At 45.2% G+C, this 17665-nt stretch overlaps 1 protein-coding gene across 1 annotated transcript in view; it reads left to right on the top strand.

The window, feature by feature from the left end:
* LOC144317014 (uncharacterized) overlaps positions 1-17458 on the top strand; it is a 140085-nt gene extending 122627 nt beyond the window's left edge. Inside the window, exons 37-46 of the mRNA XM_077902844.1 lie at positions 1377-1526; positions 2432-2485; positions 3346-3513; positions 5580-5732; positions 5958-6089; positions 6679-6831; positions 8465-8674; positions 12037-12157; positions 15435-15562; positions 17251-17458. Of these exons, the coding sequence (XP_077758970.1) occupies positions 1377-1526; positions 2432-2485; positions 3346-3513; positions 5580-5732; positions 5958-6089; positions 6679-6831; positions 8465-8674; positions 12037-12157; positions 15435-15562; positions 17251-17376 (1395 nt within the window). The 3' untranslated portion in view covers positions 17377-17458. The remainder of the gene's footprint in view (positions 1-1376; positions 1527-2431; positions 2486-3345; positions 3514-5579; positions 5733-5957; positions 6090-6678; positions 6832-8464; positions 8675-12036; positions 12158-15434; positions 15563-17250) is intronic.
* The last annotated feature ends 207 nt before the right edge of the window (positions 17459-17665 follow it).

Below are 17665 nucleotides of genomic sequence, written 5' to 3'. Positions count from 1 at the left end.
GGCTTCCTCTGGAAGTCAGTAGGGGCGCTGAGGTTGTACCAAGAGCACGGTGTACTGGGCCTCACTGGGACAATCAAGTCAGAGACACAGGACCCACCCCAGGCCAAAAGCTTCTGTTGCACCCTGCCAGGGAGCCTGGAGCCCTCCTGACCCTGGAAGTGTCACAGAGGAAGCTCATGTAAGCATGCAGGCTGGGTCTGGGCCCCATAAGACATCCAGATACACACACTGACAAACTCACTGATACACACAAAGGAACACACATAGACACAGAGATATGTACAGATGGTCACAGATAGAGACACACCCAGAGAGCCATAATACACATATACATACACATAATGGATACAGACACAGACACACAAACATATCCACAGATGCACAGAGATGTGCTCACTGATGTGGACACATAGACGCACACACACAAGCATTAGGACATGCAGGTCCCAATCAGGTAGATCTGTCCTATCTCCAACATATGGGCTCCCATTTCTCTTGAGAGGCTTGGAGGGGTGAACTTTTTCCCCTCTTCCATAATGGCTACCTCTTTAAAAGAATGCCCAATCTCTTAGAGAAAGGGAAGGAATGGGACTATCAAGAGAGTAGCAGTAAGGCCCTTCAACCAGAGCAAGAGGGGTCCCTGCCAGATGCTCATTCTTCAGAGGCCTTCTCTGGCTCTTCTCTAGCCCTACTCTTCCTCAAAGGGTGAGAAATACCCACAGCCAAGGCGACATGCCCACTCAGATCTCTAGCCTTCTTTCTAGACCACGCTTTAGGAATTCCTGGGATTCCTCCCTGAAAATTCCCCAGATCCTGCTCCCCACAGGGAGAGTGGACCTTACTGCCAGTGTGCATACCCTGGCCTCAGGAGTGGTCAAGGGCAGCTGTGTAGGGCTGTAGATAGCCGGAGTGTCTGTTTACATACATGTGAGGGCCCTCCACGGTGTGATGTGAGGCCAGAGGTGGGAAGACAAGGGGATCATACCGTAACCTAGAGGTCGGTGACCAGCTCTCTCCAAGTCACCACATTTCAGCAAAGAACTCAGAGCAGCCCAAGAATGAGAAATTCAAGCCTGGCCTTCCAAGTTGTTTTGAAGATCTATTTTTCAAAGTAGGAGAATTAGTAGCTTATTAGTTTGATTTATAACCACTAAGCATCCAGAATACTTAGATATGTGACATATAGGCTTCCCCTTGTACTCTTGTCCCTACCTGCAAATACTAAGAGCAGACCCGAAAGAGACCTGCAAGGCGAGAGCCCGTGTTTTTCTGTGGAGGAGACATGGACATGGGTCTGTGAGCCCAGGCAACAGGTGCCCTGGCGTGGTGAGGCTATCCTGCTAGAGCTGCTGTGAATAATGCCCCTTCCTTTTCAGATCACTTTCAGGAAAGATCACCTTGAGGCCTGCCTCCTCTCCTTGGGTTGTGATGTGATGGCAAGAGAATGCAGCAACTTCGAGAGCTATTCCATGTGTTATGAGCATGTGTTGGAGCATGCTAGGCAGAAGCTCTGCCAGAAAGAGCAAGTATGTCCCCAGGGAGACAAGAAGTGTGATGGGAGAGGTGTGAGTAGGGAGGCCCAGGAGTCACTCCAAAGAGAGACTAGAACAGAGGGTGGGGGAGGTGTTTTGTGAAAGATTGGAGGGTAAATGGAACTCCCTAAATGTCTCTTCTCATTGGTTCATTTTTTGGGGGGCTCTGGTAGTCTCAGTTGCAGGGATGATGGCCCAGCAACACTGGGTTGTGTGCTTTGGAGGTATCTAGTGGGAAATATAAAGTTAGTAACAAAGGGGCTGTGTCATGTGCCCTCCCCCCCCACCCCACCCCCCCACCCCACCCTACCCCCCCGGCCAGGGAAGATGCATAGCTGATCTTCTAACCTCAGCAAACATAAAGCACTTCACACACTTCCTGGTCTAGCAGAGAAGCCAGGATCCTTGAGTAAATTCTATCTTCAAGATGCACATCATGAGTCTCACTGAGATTTCCTTAAAATGAATCCCACTGGTGGGATCCAGGAGTCACTTCTCCTGTTCTAGACTGCATACTTTTAAAATGGATTGCATCAGAGGTTCAGTGTAATATTACTTTTTACCTAAGAAAAGTGCAAAAGTCTGAAAAAAAAAATCAAATGAAGCATTCAAATATCAAATGAGTCTTGGCTTCACCCCCAGTTTGGCTTCTCCCTGTAGCCAAGTCTTTGGCACAGTGTGGATATCTGGAAGTCATTGTTGTCTTCTGATCTCACATTAGGCGTCCTACAGTCCAGTGGGTCAATAAGCGCAGTCAGGCTCCACATGGAGCCCAACGATCTAAAAACGAAGCTCCATTAACACAGATAGGAGATGTGTGGAGCATGTTGTACTGAACTGAGCCATGGTTGGAAGAATAAATGTTTGAGTTTGGTTGTGCCCTGCTTTCTCCTCTTCAGGAATTAGATATCATACGAAGAGGTTCAGATCCACCTGAAGACGGTGCTGGTCAGGTAGGTCAGTTCTTACCAAAAAGTTTCCCTTTTCCATCTCACAAATCCACAATCTCAGCAGTGGCCAGCCAGGGGACTTCCTAGTGGGTTTTTGTGTGTGTGTGCCCTCATCAAGAGTGACCCGCAGAGGTCTCGTCAATGAAGATCCACTGCAGAAACACGTAGTGTGTGTTTTCACTTTTTAAGCAATAAGGGCTTTCTTTTTCTTAGTTTTTTGGTGGTTTTATTTTTTATTGATTTGATTTTTCTTTTTGTTGCTACTTTTAGGTTGGGGTTGGAGGCTTTGTTTTTTCTTTTGAGGCCAGTTTAAGTGAATTCCAAAGAAAAAGTATTTAGGCTGAGGTGTCAAAGAAGGCCAGTTTGGAAATGGAGGCGAAGACAGCTGAAGCGTTTTATCCAATTAAAAAGTGCTTCGGGGGATCCCTGGGTGGCGCAGCGGTTTGGCGCCTGCCTTTGGCCCAGGGCGCGATCCTGGAGACCCGGGATTGAATCCCATATCAGGCTCCCGATGCATGGAGCCTGCTTCTCCCTCTGCCTGTGTCTCTGCCTCTCTCTCTCTCTGTGACTATCATAAGTAAATAAATAAAAATTAAAAAAAAAAAAAAAGTGCTTCGGGGTCTCTTCTGGGGTCATTCATTCAGCAACTATTCATTGGCCACCTACCACGTGTCTGGCACTGTTCCGAGACCTTAAACCAACCTTGGATTCTTCCACTCATATTTGTACAACAGGATGTTTACCTCTTTCATTAGATTCAAGGTAGAAGAGCAAACTTGACACTGATATACAAGGAACTGTTCTGTAGTGGCAGTTTGGATTTCTTGAGTTATTTTCCATTAAAACAATATTTCTGCTGTTAGGTTGCAGAGCTCAGTCATAATATGATCATGGAAATCACGGCTCTGAGAGCTCGACTCACAGATTTGGAAGAGGAGAATCTGAATCTCAAACAGCAGATTAGAAAAGAAGTCCAGGAAGAATATGAAGCATTAGTCCAAGCTTTGTTTGTGACATGTCTACACATAAAAGTAAGTGAGCTGTGTTGGACGTCTGGGCAGTCCTGTGGGAGCCAAGTGTGGGTGACCTCCACAGACGCTGCGCACAGAGCGATCGATGACAGAATGGGCTGTGTGGTAACAAGAGCCTGTGCAGCCCGAGAGCTCTCTGGCTCTAAGCGTTCACTGCAGAGAGGGGCAGCAATGGGTGGTCATGATTTTGCCATGATAGACACTGAATTTTAGACAATTTAGGTATTTGCTGTTTTCCTCACTCTGCTGCCGGTTGCCATTGTTGCCATCTGATTGCTGTGAAAGGGAAGGTGGGGGGTGTCTCCTCCGAAACCCCAACGATTGATGTCACTGTTTTGCCTACTGAGTACAACCATCTGAACGGGAGAGCGCAGTGCCCTAAGCCAGGCCAGACCCCAGGGTCGGTAGCAATAGCACGTCCCGAAAGCTCACTAGGAAGATTGAGAATTTGAATTAGCTTTCAGAGATTTTTTTTTTCAACCTGCCAAATGCCTGCCAGCCACTCTCTCACATCGAGCGTCAGGGAGCTGCTGACCTGTTGGTGAAGGTCCATCCAGAAGAGGAGTGGCGGGGTGCCCATGTGTCCACAGCACTGTGGAAGCCTGCCACTTTCTTATGGTATCTGAGCAGCTGTAAGATGGAGGCCCCATGCCTAAAATGGGCCATCACAGAGCCTGGTCCAGCTGCCCCACAAATGTGAATTCCCGTACAAACCTGCTCCCTCTCCTGCTATTGGGTGTTGCCCAGAGCCAGCCCCAAATGAGTCCTTACTTCATGGTCTCTCCTGGGACATTCCAGGTGGTCCCTGAAGTTGTTACGTGAGGAGCTTTCACCAGTGCTCTGCCTTGGCCTGGTCATTTCAGAGAGGATTAGAGGTTCCTTCTTACTTATGAGGAGGCCTCAAAAATGCAAGTGCTTACAAATATTAAAGAATCAAAACCAAAATGCGTTGGGCCTGGTACTACAGGAAAAGGTTGAATAGACAGTGAAGTCTGGAATTTGCTAAGTCATCTTTTGGGTATGAAATTATTAAACATTTTCTTAAGTTTTTTTTTTTTTTTACTTATACCAGAATTCCTAGACAGAAAATAGATTCTCTGCTTCTCTCAGGCTAAACTAGTTCCACAGGCCCCCCAAAGCTGAGAATCCATGTTCTACTCTAGGATCCCAAATAGGTGGTGAAGCTTTTGCTGGCTGCCCAGCTGGGCAGCATGCTCCTGCTTTCCTCTCCAGGGAAGTGGTCCAGAGATGAGAGGACACCCAACTCTCACCCCTCAGCCGAGGAGGCAGGGTCTGTGGTTGTACTTAGCAACGATCAAGCCCTTTTACCACAAGCCATTATCCACAAGCCATTCAGAACAGGCTGTTTCATAATGAGATTTCTGCTGGAACCTCAATGGGAAGGTAGCCAGCCTGATTCCTTCCTCTACTTTATCTATTTTTAATGTAGTTCCTCATTAGTGGCTCATCTATAGTGTTTTATCTGGTCAGATTCCGCTGAGTCAACCTGACAGCAAAAATCCTTAGGTTCGAATTCTCGAGCAACCTTTTATCAGAGGAGGGGTGATTCAGTTTTCCACCTGTGACCTTCCACTTTTCTTTTTTTAAGGTTTATTTTATATATATATATATATTTTTTAGAGATTTTATTTATTTATTCATGAGAATACAGAGAGAGAGGCAGAGACACAGGCAGAGGGAGAAGCAGGCTCCATGCAGGGAACCTGACGTGGGACTCGATCCCAGGTCTCCAGGATCAGGCCCTGGGCTGAAGGCGGCGCTAAACCGCTGCGCCACCGGGGCTGCCCACCTTCCACTTTTCTATCCACTCAACTTACCCCGGCATCTGACAACTGGGGCTCTAAGATGTGTAGGGTCCACGTGATGAGGCCCTGCGGATTTAAGGCAATGCTAAAGGGGCTGCTACTGAGACTTCCAGATAATAACTGATGGAATAATTGGGTGGGTGATTTTTTCACGTGAAATCATTTCTGAAAGTTGGGTTTTAGAAGGCAAAATGACTCTTCCTCCACTGCCCTTCCTAAACTTGAGTCTGCAATTTGCAGGAAAAGTTGGACGAGAATCAGATTAATTTAATCCAGAAAGTATATGAGCTCATCGGTGAAGTAAGAACAGAAGGGATTGACAATCTGAGGAGCCTCAAGAAAAAATGGGGCTCTGCTCGACCTGATGAAGGAACGAAAGAAAACCCAGCCAAAGTACGTGATTTCATTTAGCAATGGGAAACCAGCATTTCATCCCAGCATCTGACCCCAGCTCACTCTGTATGCATTCCAGTCTGGCTTCCCCAAGAAAGCATTGCACCAGGCATTTAAAAAGGGCACAACTGTGTCGTCCTCGGTTCTGAGGTTAGGATTTGTGCCCTTTCCTCCTGAGAAGAGCGTTGGGGGCAGCCTTTTCTGAAAGGAAGCCTCTCTCAGCAGGAGCAGCTGCAGGCCTTGGAGCAGGACAACAGCAGCCTGGCTGTGCTGGCGTGCAAAGCGAGGAGCCTGGGCCACTGGAGGCTGGCGGCGCAGCAGGCTCGCTTCCAGGGCCAGCTGAGCAGGGCAGAGAAGGTGAGGCCCTGCCCGGCGAGGTGGGTGGCAGGCTGGCTTCCTTGGCTGCAGCTGCTGAACTGGTGTCCTGGCAGTGGGGGCAAAGCCAACCAACTGAAAGCATCTGCAGTCGGGGAGTCTTCATGGGAAGTGGCTGTGTCAGAGCCTCCAGAGAAGTAGGAAAGAGCCAGAAGCAAATGGCAAAGAAGCAAATGGGAGGACAGATCAGAGAATTTAGCTCCAGAGCAGGGGAAAGATGGAGGGGGAGACTTTACCAAAAGCTGAGGCAGCTTCATAAAAATACACTGCAAATCTTTGAGTTTCAAACATTATCTGACGAAAATGGGAAAACAAATCAAAAACCTACTTCAAGGCAAATTGAAACCAAAGCACATAATACTAGTGGTTTGGGCACTTTCACTTGTGTTTCTGAAAGTCTTTATTTACTCTGACCTGTCACACGAAGACACAGAGGAAGTGACCAGGGGAGCTCCTTTCTACCGGAAGTTTTAAAGATGATGGATAATGAAGTGGTTTAGAGACTCTGAAGAGACTAAAACTATGGAAGGGAAACTTATTTCCTATCTTACTGTGTTTGGGATGTTCACAGGAAGCGATGCAAAGGAAGAAAGAGTGTTTGAGCATCAAGCTAATGGCAGAACAAGAAGCGGTTTTATTTCGTCAACAGTTACTGGCTCTGAGGCAGGCCTTGGCCAGGGCTCAGGCCGACAACGTGAGGATGCGCAAGCAGCAGGATAACCAGGTATGAGTCCTAGAACCCCTCTTCCTCCCGCTCTCCGAACTCGCTCTGCAAAGCTGAATGTGGCACTGGAAGCAGCACCAGGCTGCCTGGGACCAGTCACCAGGGCTCCACAGCGTGAGGCTGAGCACATGGCACAGTCAGACAACCATGGCCCACTTCCTCCTTTCTGGCCCAGAAACCAAGGAAAGAGGCCAAGAGGCTTTTGTTTTTATTTGCATTTGGCTAAGGCAAGGAAGCACTACCCATACAAAAGATCATTCTTTGGCGTGTAGTGTGTATGTGTGTGTGTTTCTCTGAGAATCTTATTACCCAGAGGTCATCTTGGGGTGTAGGTCTCTGCCCTTAACATAGTCTCTCCATCTCCAAGCATACTTTCCATCAACAGCAACCATGTGCACGTGGAGTGTGGCCCAGCCATCAATCAACCTTTTTCCCCAAACAGGATCTTGGGTCCTTTCCTGATGACCCAAACTAATCCTTAATTTCAGAAGTTACTGCTGCTCAGTAGGGGCTGGCACCAAAACAAAGGTGTTTCCAAGTCTAAGCTCTTAGTAACTGTGCCAACTCCCTGAGCATGAATGAAGCAGAAAGACCCTAGGTCGAGAGAGAGAGAGAAGAGCCAAGTTTAAATAAAAGCCTGAGAGGGAACGCCTGGGTGGGTTCGGTGGTTGAGCCTCTGCCTTCGGCTCAGGGCTTGATCCGGGGGTCCTGGGATCGAGTCCTGCACCAGGCTCCCCACAGGAAACCTGTTTCTCCCTCTGCCTGTGTCTCTGCTTCTCTCTGCATGCCTCTCATGAATAAATAAAAAAAAATCTTAAAAAATAAAATAAATAAGAGCCCAGAAAAGCTGGGCATATTTAAAACATAACATATAATTTGTTCCTTTTAGACCCTACATCCTCCATGACTGTGCACCAAGTGAATGATGGCATTGTAATTATGCAAACTGTAACATCGCCATGCAAATATCATTAGTATTAGTATCATAATTGAGGATGGACCCTCTGATACTTACGGTGCTACTGATTGGAAAAGTTTCAGAACGGAACCAGATTATTACTACCCTTTTCCATCTTTAACCATCTAGAACCTGGCTTCCCCAAAGCTATTTTGGAAGTTAAAACAGAGGCAAGATTAGAACCTCCCTTCTCTACTCCTTGCGTGCATTATGTCACCCCTCCTCCCCAGACTAACCCTTCCCTGCTAGCTCATGATAAATGCTCAGTGACACTGCAAATGTAGTCTGTGGTAGGTATAACCATGTGGTCAATAAGCGACATAACATACATATTATCATCACCTTTTGGGCATTGAAAGGCCAGATTGTTCGACCCGGTATTGCTGGGCAGTAGCATTACCACTTGCCTGGCTTTTGTTATTTGTTTCAGTTGTTCTCCCACTGACTATTGCCTCCGGGCTTACAGTAAATGCCAAGCTGGCCTAAATCCTGGTAGTCCTGCTGCCTGCCAGCCCAGGACAGAACTGCTGGGCTCCAGGACCCTGAGCCCAGGAATACTCTACAGAGTTGTGCCCCTGGGCCCTATGGAGGTTATTACGTCGGGCAACTTCTCCTTCCCTTGCTCAGAGCAAAGACTGTGTGCCTTCTCTGTTTCCTTTGGCCTTTTCCCCACAGGCACAACTGCTGAGAGAGCTGCAACACAGAGTGGCCCAGGAAGCTCACCACCGGCAACAGATGGATCTAATGAAAACCTCCAGCATGGAGAAGCTCTTGGAAGATGTGGAGCAAAAGAAACAGCACCTGCAGCTCCTTACTGAAGCAGCTGAGAGGGCTTCCAAACTGGGCCAGCTTCAGCAGAAGAGAATTCAGAGAGAACTCCGACAGGTAACTCCAGAGGCAGGTGGTAGCCATTCAAAAGCCAATCGGGGTGCAGCAGCCAGAGCTGGGGCCTTCTGGAATTCTCCATGCCTCTGGTGTCCTCCACCTTTGTCATTTCTGGGCCCACCAGGATAATGGAAATACTGCCCATGCTGGGTGATGCTCGGGCTGCTTATAGTAAGAGAGGATGGATGGCTTCGCTGCCTCAAGACCCAGAATCTTGGCACCTTTATAACCCACATGAAAAACATGTTTCCACTTGGCCATAATTTTTGAACCAGGGATCCTTTAGAAAATTCCAACAGTAATCTGGAAAAGCAGCAAGTATCATGGAAGCTATTATAAGAGGATTTTATTCAAGGTGTTTCTGGAACTTCAGAGACAAAAAGGAAAAGTAAAAGTGATTTCCAGACACAATACATTTTTTAAATACACCCCTACAGAAAAGAAAAGAGAGAGAGAAAAGAAAAAAAAGGGCAAGAAATAATAGATGTAGATGTGGATTAATGCAAGTTCCAACAAAGGAGACCATCGAATGTAATCCAATACAAAAGGCAAAAGAAGTAGCATCTCAGAGCAGGTACCTCTCGTGCATTCACTGAAGGAATAAATCAATTCATCAGAGATATTAGGAAACAGAAGTTGGGAAGTTAAATTATTGGCCAAGTGTTTCGAGTGCTCAAGGAGGAGATCAATTAGGAGAAATCTACAAAAATAAATGGCAAAAATAAAAAAAGGACAAAAACTGAGGCAATGCTAGAGGAAGTATTTTTGAAGAAATGGAGAGGAAAAACCAATAGCTTTAGAATAAAAGAAAATTAGGATTTCACATTCATTTTATGAAAACTAAGCTAAAATGTGACATGGATCCTTAAGAAAAATTAAGGATCGCATATTTATCTTTCAAATTATGCTTTCCCAAAAACCAGCACAAAAATAAAGTGTTGGGGGCCCCTGGGTGACTCCATTGGTTGAGCGTCCAACTGGATCTCAGCTCAGGTCTTGATCTCAGGGTCATGAGTTTGAGCCCTGCATTATTTATTAAATAAATAAATAGGATGTTAGTTTCTCAAAGTCCTCTCTAGTTAACAGCTCATTTTTGTCTAATGGTAGAGATTCTGAAAGTAGACAAAACAAGTATTTTGAGGCTTCTCTCAACAAATACATGTTTTTAGTATATGTATGTAAAAACAATCATCGGCTGTTTCTACACTACCTCTCCACCTCTGCTGGCAGCTCCAATGCCCCTGGGCTTACTGGCCCACTGCCCGCCAACTAACAATCTACCCTCAGCCCCCAAGAGCCCCTACTACCCACAGTGACTTCTTCAGTCCAGCTCCAACCTCCAATTCCAAGGTAAGATTTTGACCATCTGACCTTGGAGAGCATAATTGTCCTTGCTTACGTCCTGCTCCTGGGGAGACCATTTAGAGCAGAGGCCCTAGAGTCAGGCTTTCTGATTCACTCCGTGGGGCCCTTTACAGCATGCCTTTAGGCTAGATGTGGTCTCTCTGTCTTCAGTCTCCCGGTTGGTGCAATGGAGAACAATATACTCGTTTCACGGGATTTTTTTAGAAAGATGAAATCAGGTAATTCAAATGAGGCACTTAGAACCAAAACCGATATACAGCTCTTCATAAATATTGGCTGTATGTCTTCTAGCTGAGAGTATGAAGGTGGATAATTTTGGAAAGAGATTGACCTGGATTCAAATCCTAGCTCTGCCTCTAACTGATTGTAGGATCTTGGGTAAATCACTGCACCTACCTCTGTGAAGGGGGGTGGGGTCGTTTTTAAGCCCTAACACAACACAAGGTCCTTACTAAGCACATTTCTTTCCTTTGCCACTATTTTTCAAATTGGTTTAGCCCCAGCCTGGCTCAGGGAATCTTGATATGTTTTTCCTGGTTCCTGCCCATAGGGGTTGAAGGGCCTACACCAATCCCTGTAGTACAAACAGGGACCTTGGGCCTAATTTGTATTAGGAAGTTTTTCTAATCTTCTACTGAAAGTTAAACTACAGTTGATAGCATCTGCACACACAAGAAACTGCCCCTTAACATTTGTTAAGACGAGCCTGTGGTTACCCCTCCAAGGGTTCACAGGCCTTCTTGTTGGGTCTATGCGGACAAGAGTGGGATTTAAAACACATGTGGGTGAATTCTTGAGATTAGCATGTGGATTAGTTTGCTAGAGCTGCTGTAACAAATTACCTCAAACTGGATGGCTTAACACAACAGAAATGTATTCTCTCACAGTTCAGGAGGCCGGAAACCTGAAATCAGGATGTCGGCTCCTCCTGGGGGCTCTGAGGAAGAGTCTGTTCTGTGCCTCTCTCCTAGCTCGCAGTGGCTGCCTGTAGGCCTTGACAATCCTTGGCTTGTAACTACGTCCTCGAACCTCTGCCTTCCTTATCTGATGGCCCTTTCCCCATGTGTCCCTCTGTGTCTGAGCCTTTTCCTCTTCTTATAAAGGCCTCAGTCACGGTATGTAAGGCCCGCCCTTAATCCAGTATGACTTCATCATAACTTAATTACACCTGCAAAGACCATTTCCAAGTAAGATCACATTTTGAGGTTCTAGGTGGACATGAGTATATTTTTTTTGGGGGGGGGGGACATTATTCAATCCACTATACTATTATTGCTCTTTTATACTTTAAAATTTTATAATACAATTATAATTACATTACTTTTATACTTTTAGGTAATTTTTATAATTACTTGCTATGACCTATATATACTTACACTTATATACATAAAAATAAATTTCAAAAGAAAGAATATCTGTGAGTTATGCAGATGAGGTGTACTTTGGACCCAGCTACTCCCTGGCTGGGGGCCTAGGGGCCAGCTGTGCTAGCCGAGGGCCACACAAGTAAACACAGAGACCACCTCTTGGTAGGGGCCTCCTCTAAGACCTGGGGAATGGTGCTCAGGACATCCTTGAAGATGATGAGCTGAACAAACAGAGATCAGGTCTTCCCCCTGCGTGAAATTGTGCAGAGGCTTCCCCCTTCCCTGTGGTAGTTTGGTGGCTTTGACCTACAAGGTCCTCTGTGAACTGGGCCCTTCTCCATTTCCTCCTCTCCCCTTCCGGTGAGAGGGAGAAATAAACATAAAAGAAAAAAATGTTGTGAGTAAACTCCTGGCTATAATAAGGCAAATAAGGGGTTCCCAGTCCAGGGCTGCCTCCGCTCCTCTTTGGGTACATTCCTGGCCTTCTTGGAGCTGTCGTTAGAAGCCTGACCAGGACTGTATGAGGACTTGTATTCCTGGAGCAGCCTGGACCCACACTCTCCAAAGAACCCCAGGAATTAAAGTATGCACCAAAAAGCATCTCTGCTTCCTAAGCACTTTTCCCCTCAGACGAGAAGCCGGCTGGCCCAGGAGCGCAGTGTGAAGCTGGATGCCTTCCAGCGCCTAGAAGAGCTCCAAAGTCAGCTTAATGACGCTGAGCGATGGTCCGTCCAGATGAGCTCACCAGGCGGTAAGCAGGTCCCCTGCTCTGAATTGAGGATCGTGGGGACTGGCCATAGCAACCCCGTGGCTATTGAGTTATTGGTTATTGAGCTCCCTGACGTCTGTTGAGTGAATGAATGATACATGAATGAATCACACTTAATTCTGATTTGCAGTCACGACCTTCTACTCTAGTTCACCTCAGAGTACTGACATCCTATACTAAAAAGTTTTGGTCATAAAAACTGGTCTCAGAAGTATGTAATACACCACTTAAAGAACATTGGGCAATTCACTATATTTTGTCTTAATGCCTCAGATGAGCACATTTCTCAGATGTTATTTAGAAAGGATATTATGATGCTTGGGTGCTGGGGGCGGGAGGCGTCCTATGGGAATGGCACTGAAACACGCCTCTGGGCAAGCAGCACAGAGCAGAGGCCAAACCCAGGATGTCTCTAAACTAGCTGCCTCCCCTATAAGTTGAGGATGAAATAAATTCTAAGTTCTCTTCTAGATCTGACTATCAAAAATATCATCAAATATCAATAATCACAACTGACTTATTGTTAAAATCAGCCAAACCTCTGCTTTCCTATTTTGGTAAAGCCTGGTGGGTAAGTGTGTGAGCTTCGGTTCAAATCCTGGCTCTGTCACTGCAAGCTGTGTGACCCTCGACAGGTTAATTTAGCCTTTCTGTAAAATGGGAATACCCACCTCAAAAGGGTATTCTGAGGATGATGCACATCTGCCACATAGTATAAAAACACCAAATATTTGTGCAAATGTTGGTTACTACACTTCCATGCATGTGTGTCTTTTATGTTTGCTTTTGGCTCTGTGCCAGTTGAAGATACGAGAAAACACAGCCTCTTGGAAACAGAAAGATCAGTGTCAAAGGTCAAGCAGACAAAGCTGGAATTACTTTGGGTTTACTAAGAACAGGCCTGGGGGGACACCTGGGTGACTCAGTCAGCTTAACGTTCAACTTTTGATCTCGGCTCAGGTCCTGATCTCAGGGTCCTGGGATCAAGCCCCATGTCGGGCACCACCCTCAGCATGGAGTCTGCTCGAGATTCTATCCCTCACCCTCTGCTCCTCACCCGACCCATATTCTCTCTCTCTCTCTCTCTCTCTCTTTCTCAAGTAAGTAAATAAAAGCTTTTAAAAAAAGAAAAAAAAGAAAAAGAAAAAGAAAAAGAAAGACCAGAGCTGGGCTCAACTGTAAAGCCCAGGCTCTTCTTCCTGACTCTGGGCCTGCTTCCTGGGACCTGACAGCAGGGTTGAGGTTCCCCACCTCAGCTGTCCTGTCCAAAGAGAAAAAATATCAAAAATATCCAAGGGCCCTATTTTGGCCACTGACCCTGAGCAGTTCTGTACCTTGTACTCTCCTTTCCACACTCCCTGGGATTTTTCTGTCTCTCCCTCTTCCCTCTGCTTCCAGTCCAGCCAAGCATCTTTTTAAATAAGTAAGTTCTACCCAAGGTGGGGCTCGAACTCACCACCCTGAGATCAAGAGTCACATGCTCTACCAAATGAGCCAGCCAAGCATCTTTTTAATCTCTTTCTGGGTTAATGTGTCCTCTCAAACTGCCATCCATGTCCTCCAACAACTGCACATTTTAGGAAGGAGAAGCAGAGTGAGGCACCAGATAGGTAGCGGGGTGGAACCCTAATACCCAGGACTGGGGATGTGGCAGGAGTGGAGGAAAAGCCTCTTTCCCTGGAAGCAGAGCTAGTTCTTCCTAAAGCCCAGCCCCCATCTATCTCCCTCTGGGTGACAGGATGAGATTGATGGAGGACTCCCTATGCATGGATTCATTAGAGGGGAGGGACTGGGTCACACCTGTCTATTAGTACCCAGCCTCCAAGGGGATAGATAGCCAGGTACCACCCTAGAGTTGGAAAAAGCCAAAGTCAGCCATTCTACTCCCCTCTCAGTTGTTGTCCAGCTGAAAGCATGAGGTGCCCGAGGTCTCTCCTTTCTGTAGGAGTGGAAGCAGCAGCCACCCCTCTCCTCATCTCAGAAGCATCAAAGGCAAAGGCAGGGTTAAGGGGCGAGCTCTCTTTACTCGGCATTAGCATGGATTCCCCTTAGGATCTTGCAGCTCCTGAGACACTAGAACATGTTCTTGTGCAGTTATGCTTAAAATACTTAAGGGGGAAAAAATGAAATCACTTGGCTGACAAAACTGTGAAATGTTCAGGGGTAGACTGGCTTAAGTTCGCTTGATCTGGGTTTGATGTTTATCACCAGGACTAATTCTCTCTCTCTCTCTCTCTCTCTCTCTCTCTCTCTCCTCTCTCTCCATCTCTGGGCTCTAAGAATGCCAGGAGCAGAGAGGAAGTGGAGGTCCTTGGGAAGCAAGATGATTGCCACTGCTATGGCTGCTACCCTCTGTTCCAGCTCTTGGGTGGGAGTCATTGCGGGGATGGGGCAGTTAAAAAGAATCAGCCTCAGACTCGGCAAGTTTGAACAAATCACAAAAGCCAGAGACTATGATGCTCAGGGGTCTTAGAACCAGCTCACATGTGCCTCCCCTTGAGCAGAGGATGGGGTCAGCTCACTCTCTCCTCTTCCCAGTAACTATTTAAAATCTTCCTGGTCCCTTCAGACCTTTGGATTCTGTCCTCCTCCCCAGCCAACACTTTACCTCCAGTTTCACAGAACAGTTAAAAGCCATCAAATCGGACCCCCCCACCCCCGCCCCGCTCTATTTTTTGACCCCAGCCCACCTGCATTAGCTACTCAGCTGCTTCTCTGTCCCTCCTGATAAGATGGAAACGGAGCTCCTTTTTTTCCTGGCCAATCCCAATGCATGGGATCCCATTTGATCCTACTTTTTCAGGGTCCTTGAACTAATCTTTAACTGTTTTCTCTTTACATACTTCTATTTCCCACTTATATCTACCCTTCTAATTTTGTTACCATTATTTATTGAGAATATAGGTGCCAGGATCATAAAATCCACCATAAAATAAGATTAACATCTATCCAGTTGCTTGAGCCAGCAATCTGGGAGCTATTCTTTGTCACCCTACAAATCCAGTTAATTACCAAGTCTGATTACTTTGAATATCTCTGTCCACTCCTACCCACCATAGTCCGTGTCACCCATTATATCCTTCTCTTTCACTTGGTTATGTGATCCTCAGGCTAAAGATTCCATCCAGGTTTTGACATCTTCACTCAGAATTGATGAAGCTGGATAAGATGATCATTTTAAGCTCTAAAGTTTTATGAATTAAATCTAAGACCGTACACTACAACCAGAGATATAATTTAACATTTTTTGGCATTATAGGCCTTACACCTCGGGCTCAGTACTCCCTACGTTCTGCTCCCACGTCATCCAGATACTCCCAGCAACACCTTTTAAAGACTAATCTTATGAGCAGTAAAATACCAAGAAGGATTCAAAGGCCAGACACCGTAAGTAATGATAGATTTAATTATATATGTGAAATAATGAAAAAATGTAAATATGAAATTATGGTTTTAGGTTCACTTCAAAATTACATTAAAAATTATGTATCAGGCTCTTATCTAGATACTTGAGTCTAGATAATAAAATTCTGGATTTGTCACAAAGGCAATTTGTTCGTGAATTATTGCTGAACCAATGTGTTTGTGGGAAGAAGGATGGTCTGGGGTTTCCCACTCTGCCATCTTGCTGATGCTACTCCTCAATAATAGAATTCTGAGGTCGAAACAATTCGGCAGAAAAGCACTTACTCAATTACAATTAAATAAATGAATGTGGAAGTGAGTATCCACATCTTGCTGTGTTCTGTCTCTGAATTTCTTCTTTTTCTCCCATCATCTACAATAATTAACTAACAGCACCAGATCTCTCATCTGAGTTCCCTGGCAGAGCAGAAGTTGCAGAAGTCTTTTTAAAAACATGTAAGAAATCTACCCACCAAAGAAATTCTTGGAACTCAGATTAGGTCAAGGTATAGCACATATGTAAAAAATTGTTTCCAATATTTCAGCTTTTAGTTTAGGTAAAACATTTACAAGCTCTTCCACTGCCTTCTCTGTGTTACTTTGATAAGTATTACCCATTGTTTTTCAGAATCTCCTCTAGAAGTTCATGTCAACACATTTAAGAATTCCTGCCTCTTGCTTTGAGAAAACTTAAAAGGAAAATATTTAATCATATTGCCAGAGAAACTATGCCAATTCTTGGTCTCTTTTGAGGGTGTAATTCTAGTTATTGGACCAAAAAAATGTCGCAGTATTTCTGAACATGCAGTTAAGGAATCATACACAGAAAGGGAAGAAACAGGTCAGGAACATCCATTTGAGGTTCTTCACCAAGTAGGACCACATTAATACCTGCCATTTGCTTGACTCACCAATCCCTGTGCAGTCACCTTTCACCAAAAGGTGAAATTCTAGTACATGTCTGTTTGTTTCTGCTAAAGCCTTTTCCAAAAGGAAGCAATATTCAGTTGGTGTGTATGGGACCACAAGGGCTTTTAAGATTCACTCCATCCCCATTCTACTCCCAAAAGCAAATGTTGCTCTCGTGGGGCTGGCTGGTAATCACAACTCATGGTTGAGAAGGCTGCCTAAGTAGCTAAATGCATTTGAGGAGCTCCACTGTATTCGAAAGATTTAGAAGGGTGACAATCTAAACAAACTCTAATAAATAAGGGGACATTTTGTGGGACCATTGGATTGTGTATAAAAACCTCAAGCAAAAAGCCTAAGGTCCAGGAAAGGCACAAAAGAATTGGAGCCTCTTCAAATCTATCTAAGCTCTGACTTCGTAAGAAAGGCCTATAAGACAAATCAGATAAATACAGATTGAAGAGGAATTTATACGTGGCTGGAATGTAAGACCACCAAAGAAACAAAACACTGCACTGACACAAATGATAAAATATTAAGGAATTTTTAGATTACTCCACATATGGGATATCTTTTTTCCTTAGATGAAAATGGCTTTCTGTTGAAAGATTTAATTTGTGACCAGTTCCCTTTATGACAAGTGGCAAATACAAGAAGGCACAATAAATGGCCTAACCCAGACTGTGCCAAAGATCTTGGTCTTATGAGTAACAGTGACTTTTAGTGATATCTCCAATATCTACTTAATTTTTATATTGCAGGTACCTATCAAGCACCAAAAAAGGACGGACAGCATCTTTCTACCTAATGTAGCAGAAAATGTTCAACGTTCAGCTTTTCAAGTCCACACAGCTCCATCCATAATCCCACAAGGACCTGACTGGTAATCATATGTCCTTTCCACATTTTATTTCTTTGAGCATTTGAATGAATAAAAATGATTCTAACCTCCATTAAAGTTTAGCTAATTTTTATTAGTAGTACTATGAAGATAGTGTGGAAGGACTGAGATGATTATATCCTTGAATGTCCCAAGTGAAGTAGGGTTTGGCCCTAGGTTTTAAGACCTAAATGTTGATTTGGACTTCTACAACCTAAGCCTTGCCTTTGGTCAACCAACAACCTCTCATTATGGGTTCTCAATTACTGATGAGGTGTGTAAGCCAGGAGAGAGGG

Source organism: Canis aureus, chromosome 7, assembly GCF_053574225.1.
Source record: "Canis aureus isolate CA01 chromosome 7, VMU_Caureus_v.1.0, whole genome shotgun sequence".
NCBI lineage: Eukaryota > Metazoa > Chordata > Mammalia > Carnivora > Canidae > Canis > Canis aureus.
This window is presented reverse-complemented; position numbering and strand designations above follow the sequence as displayed.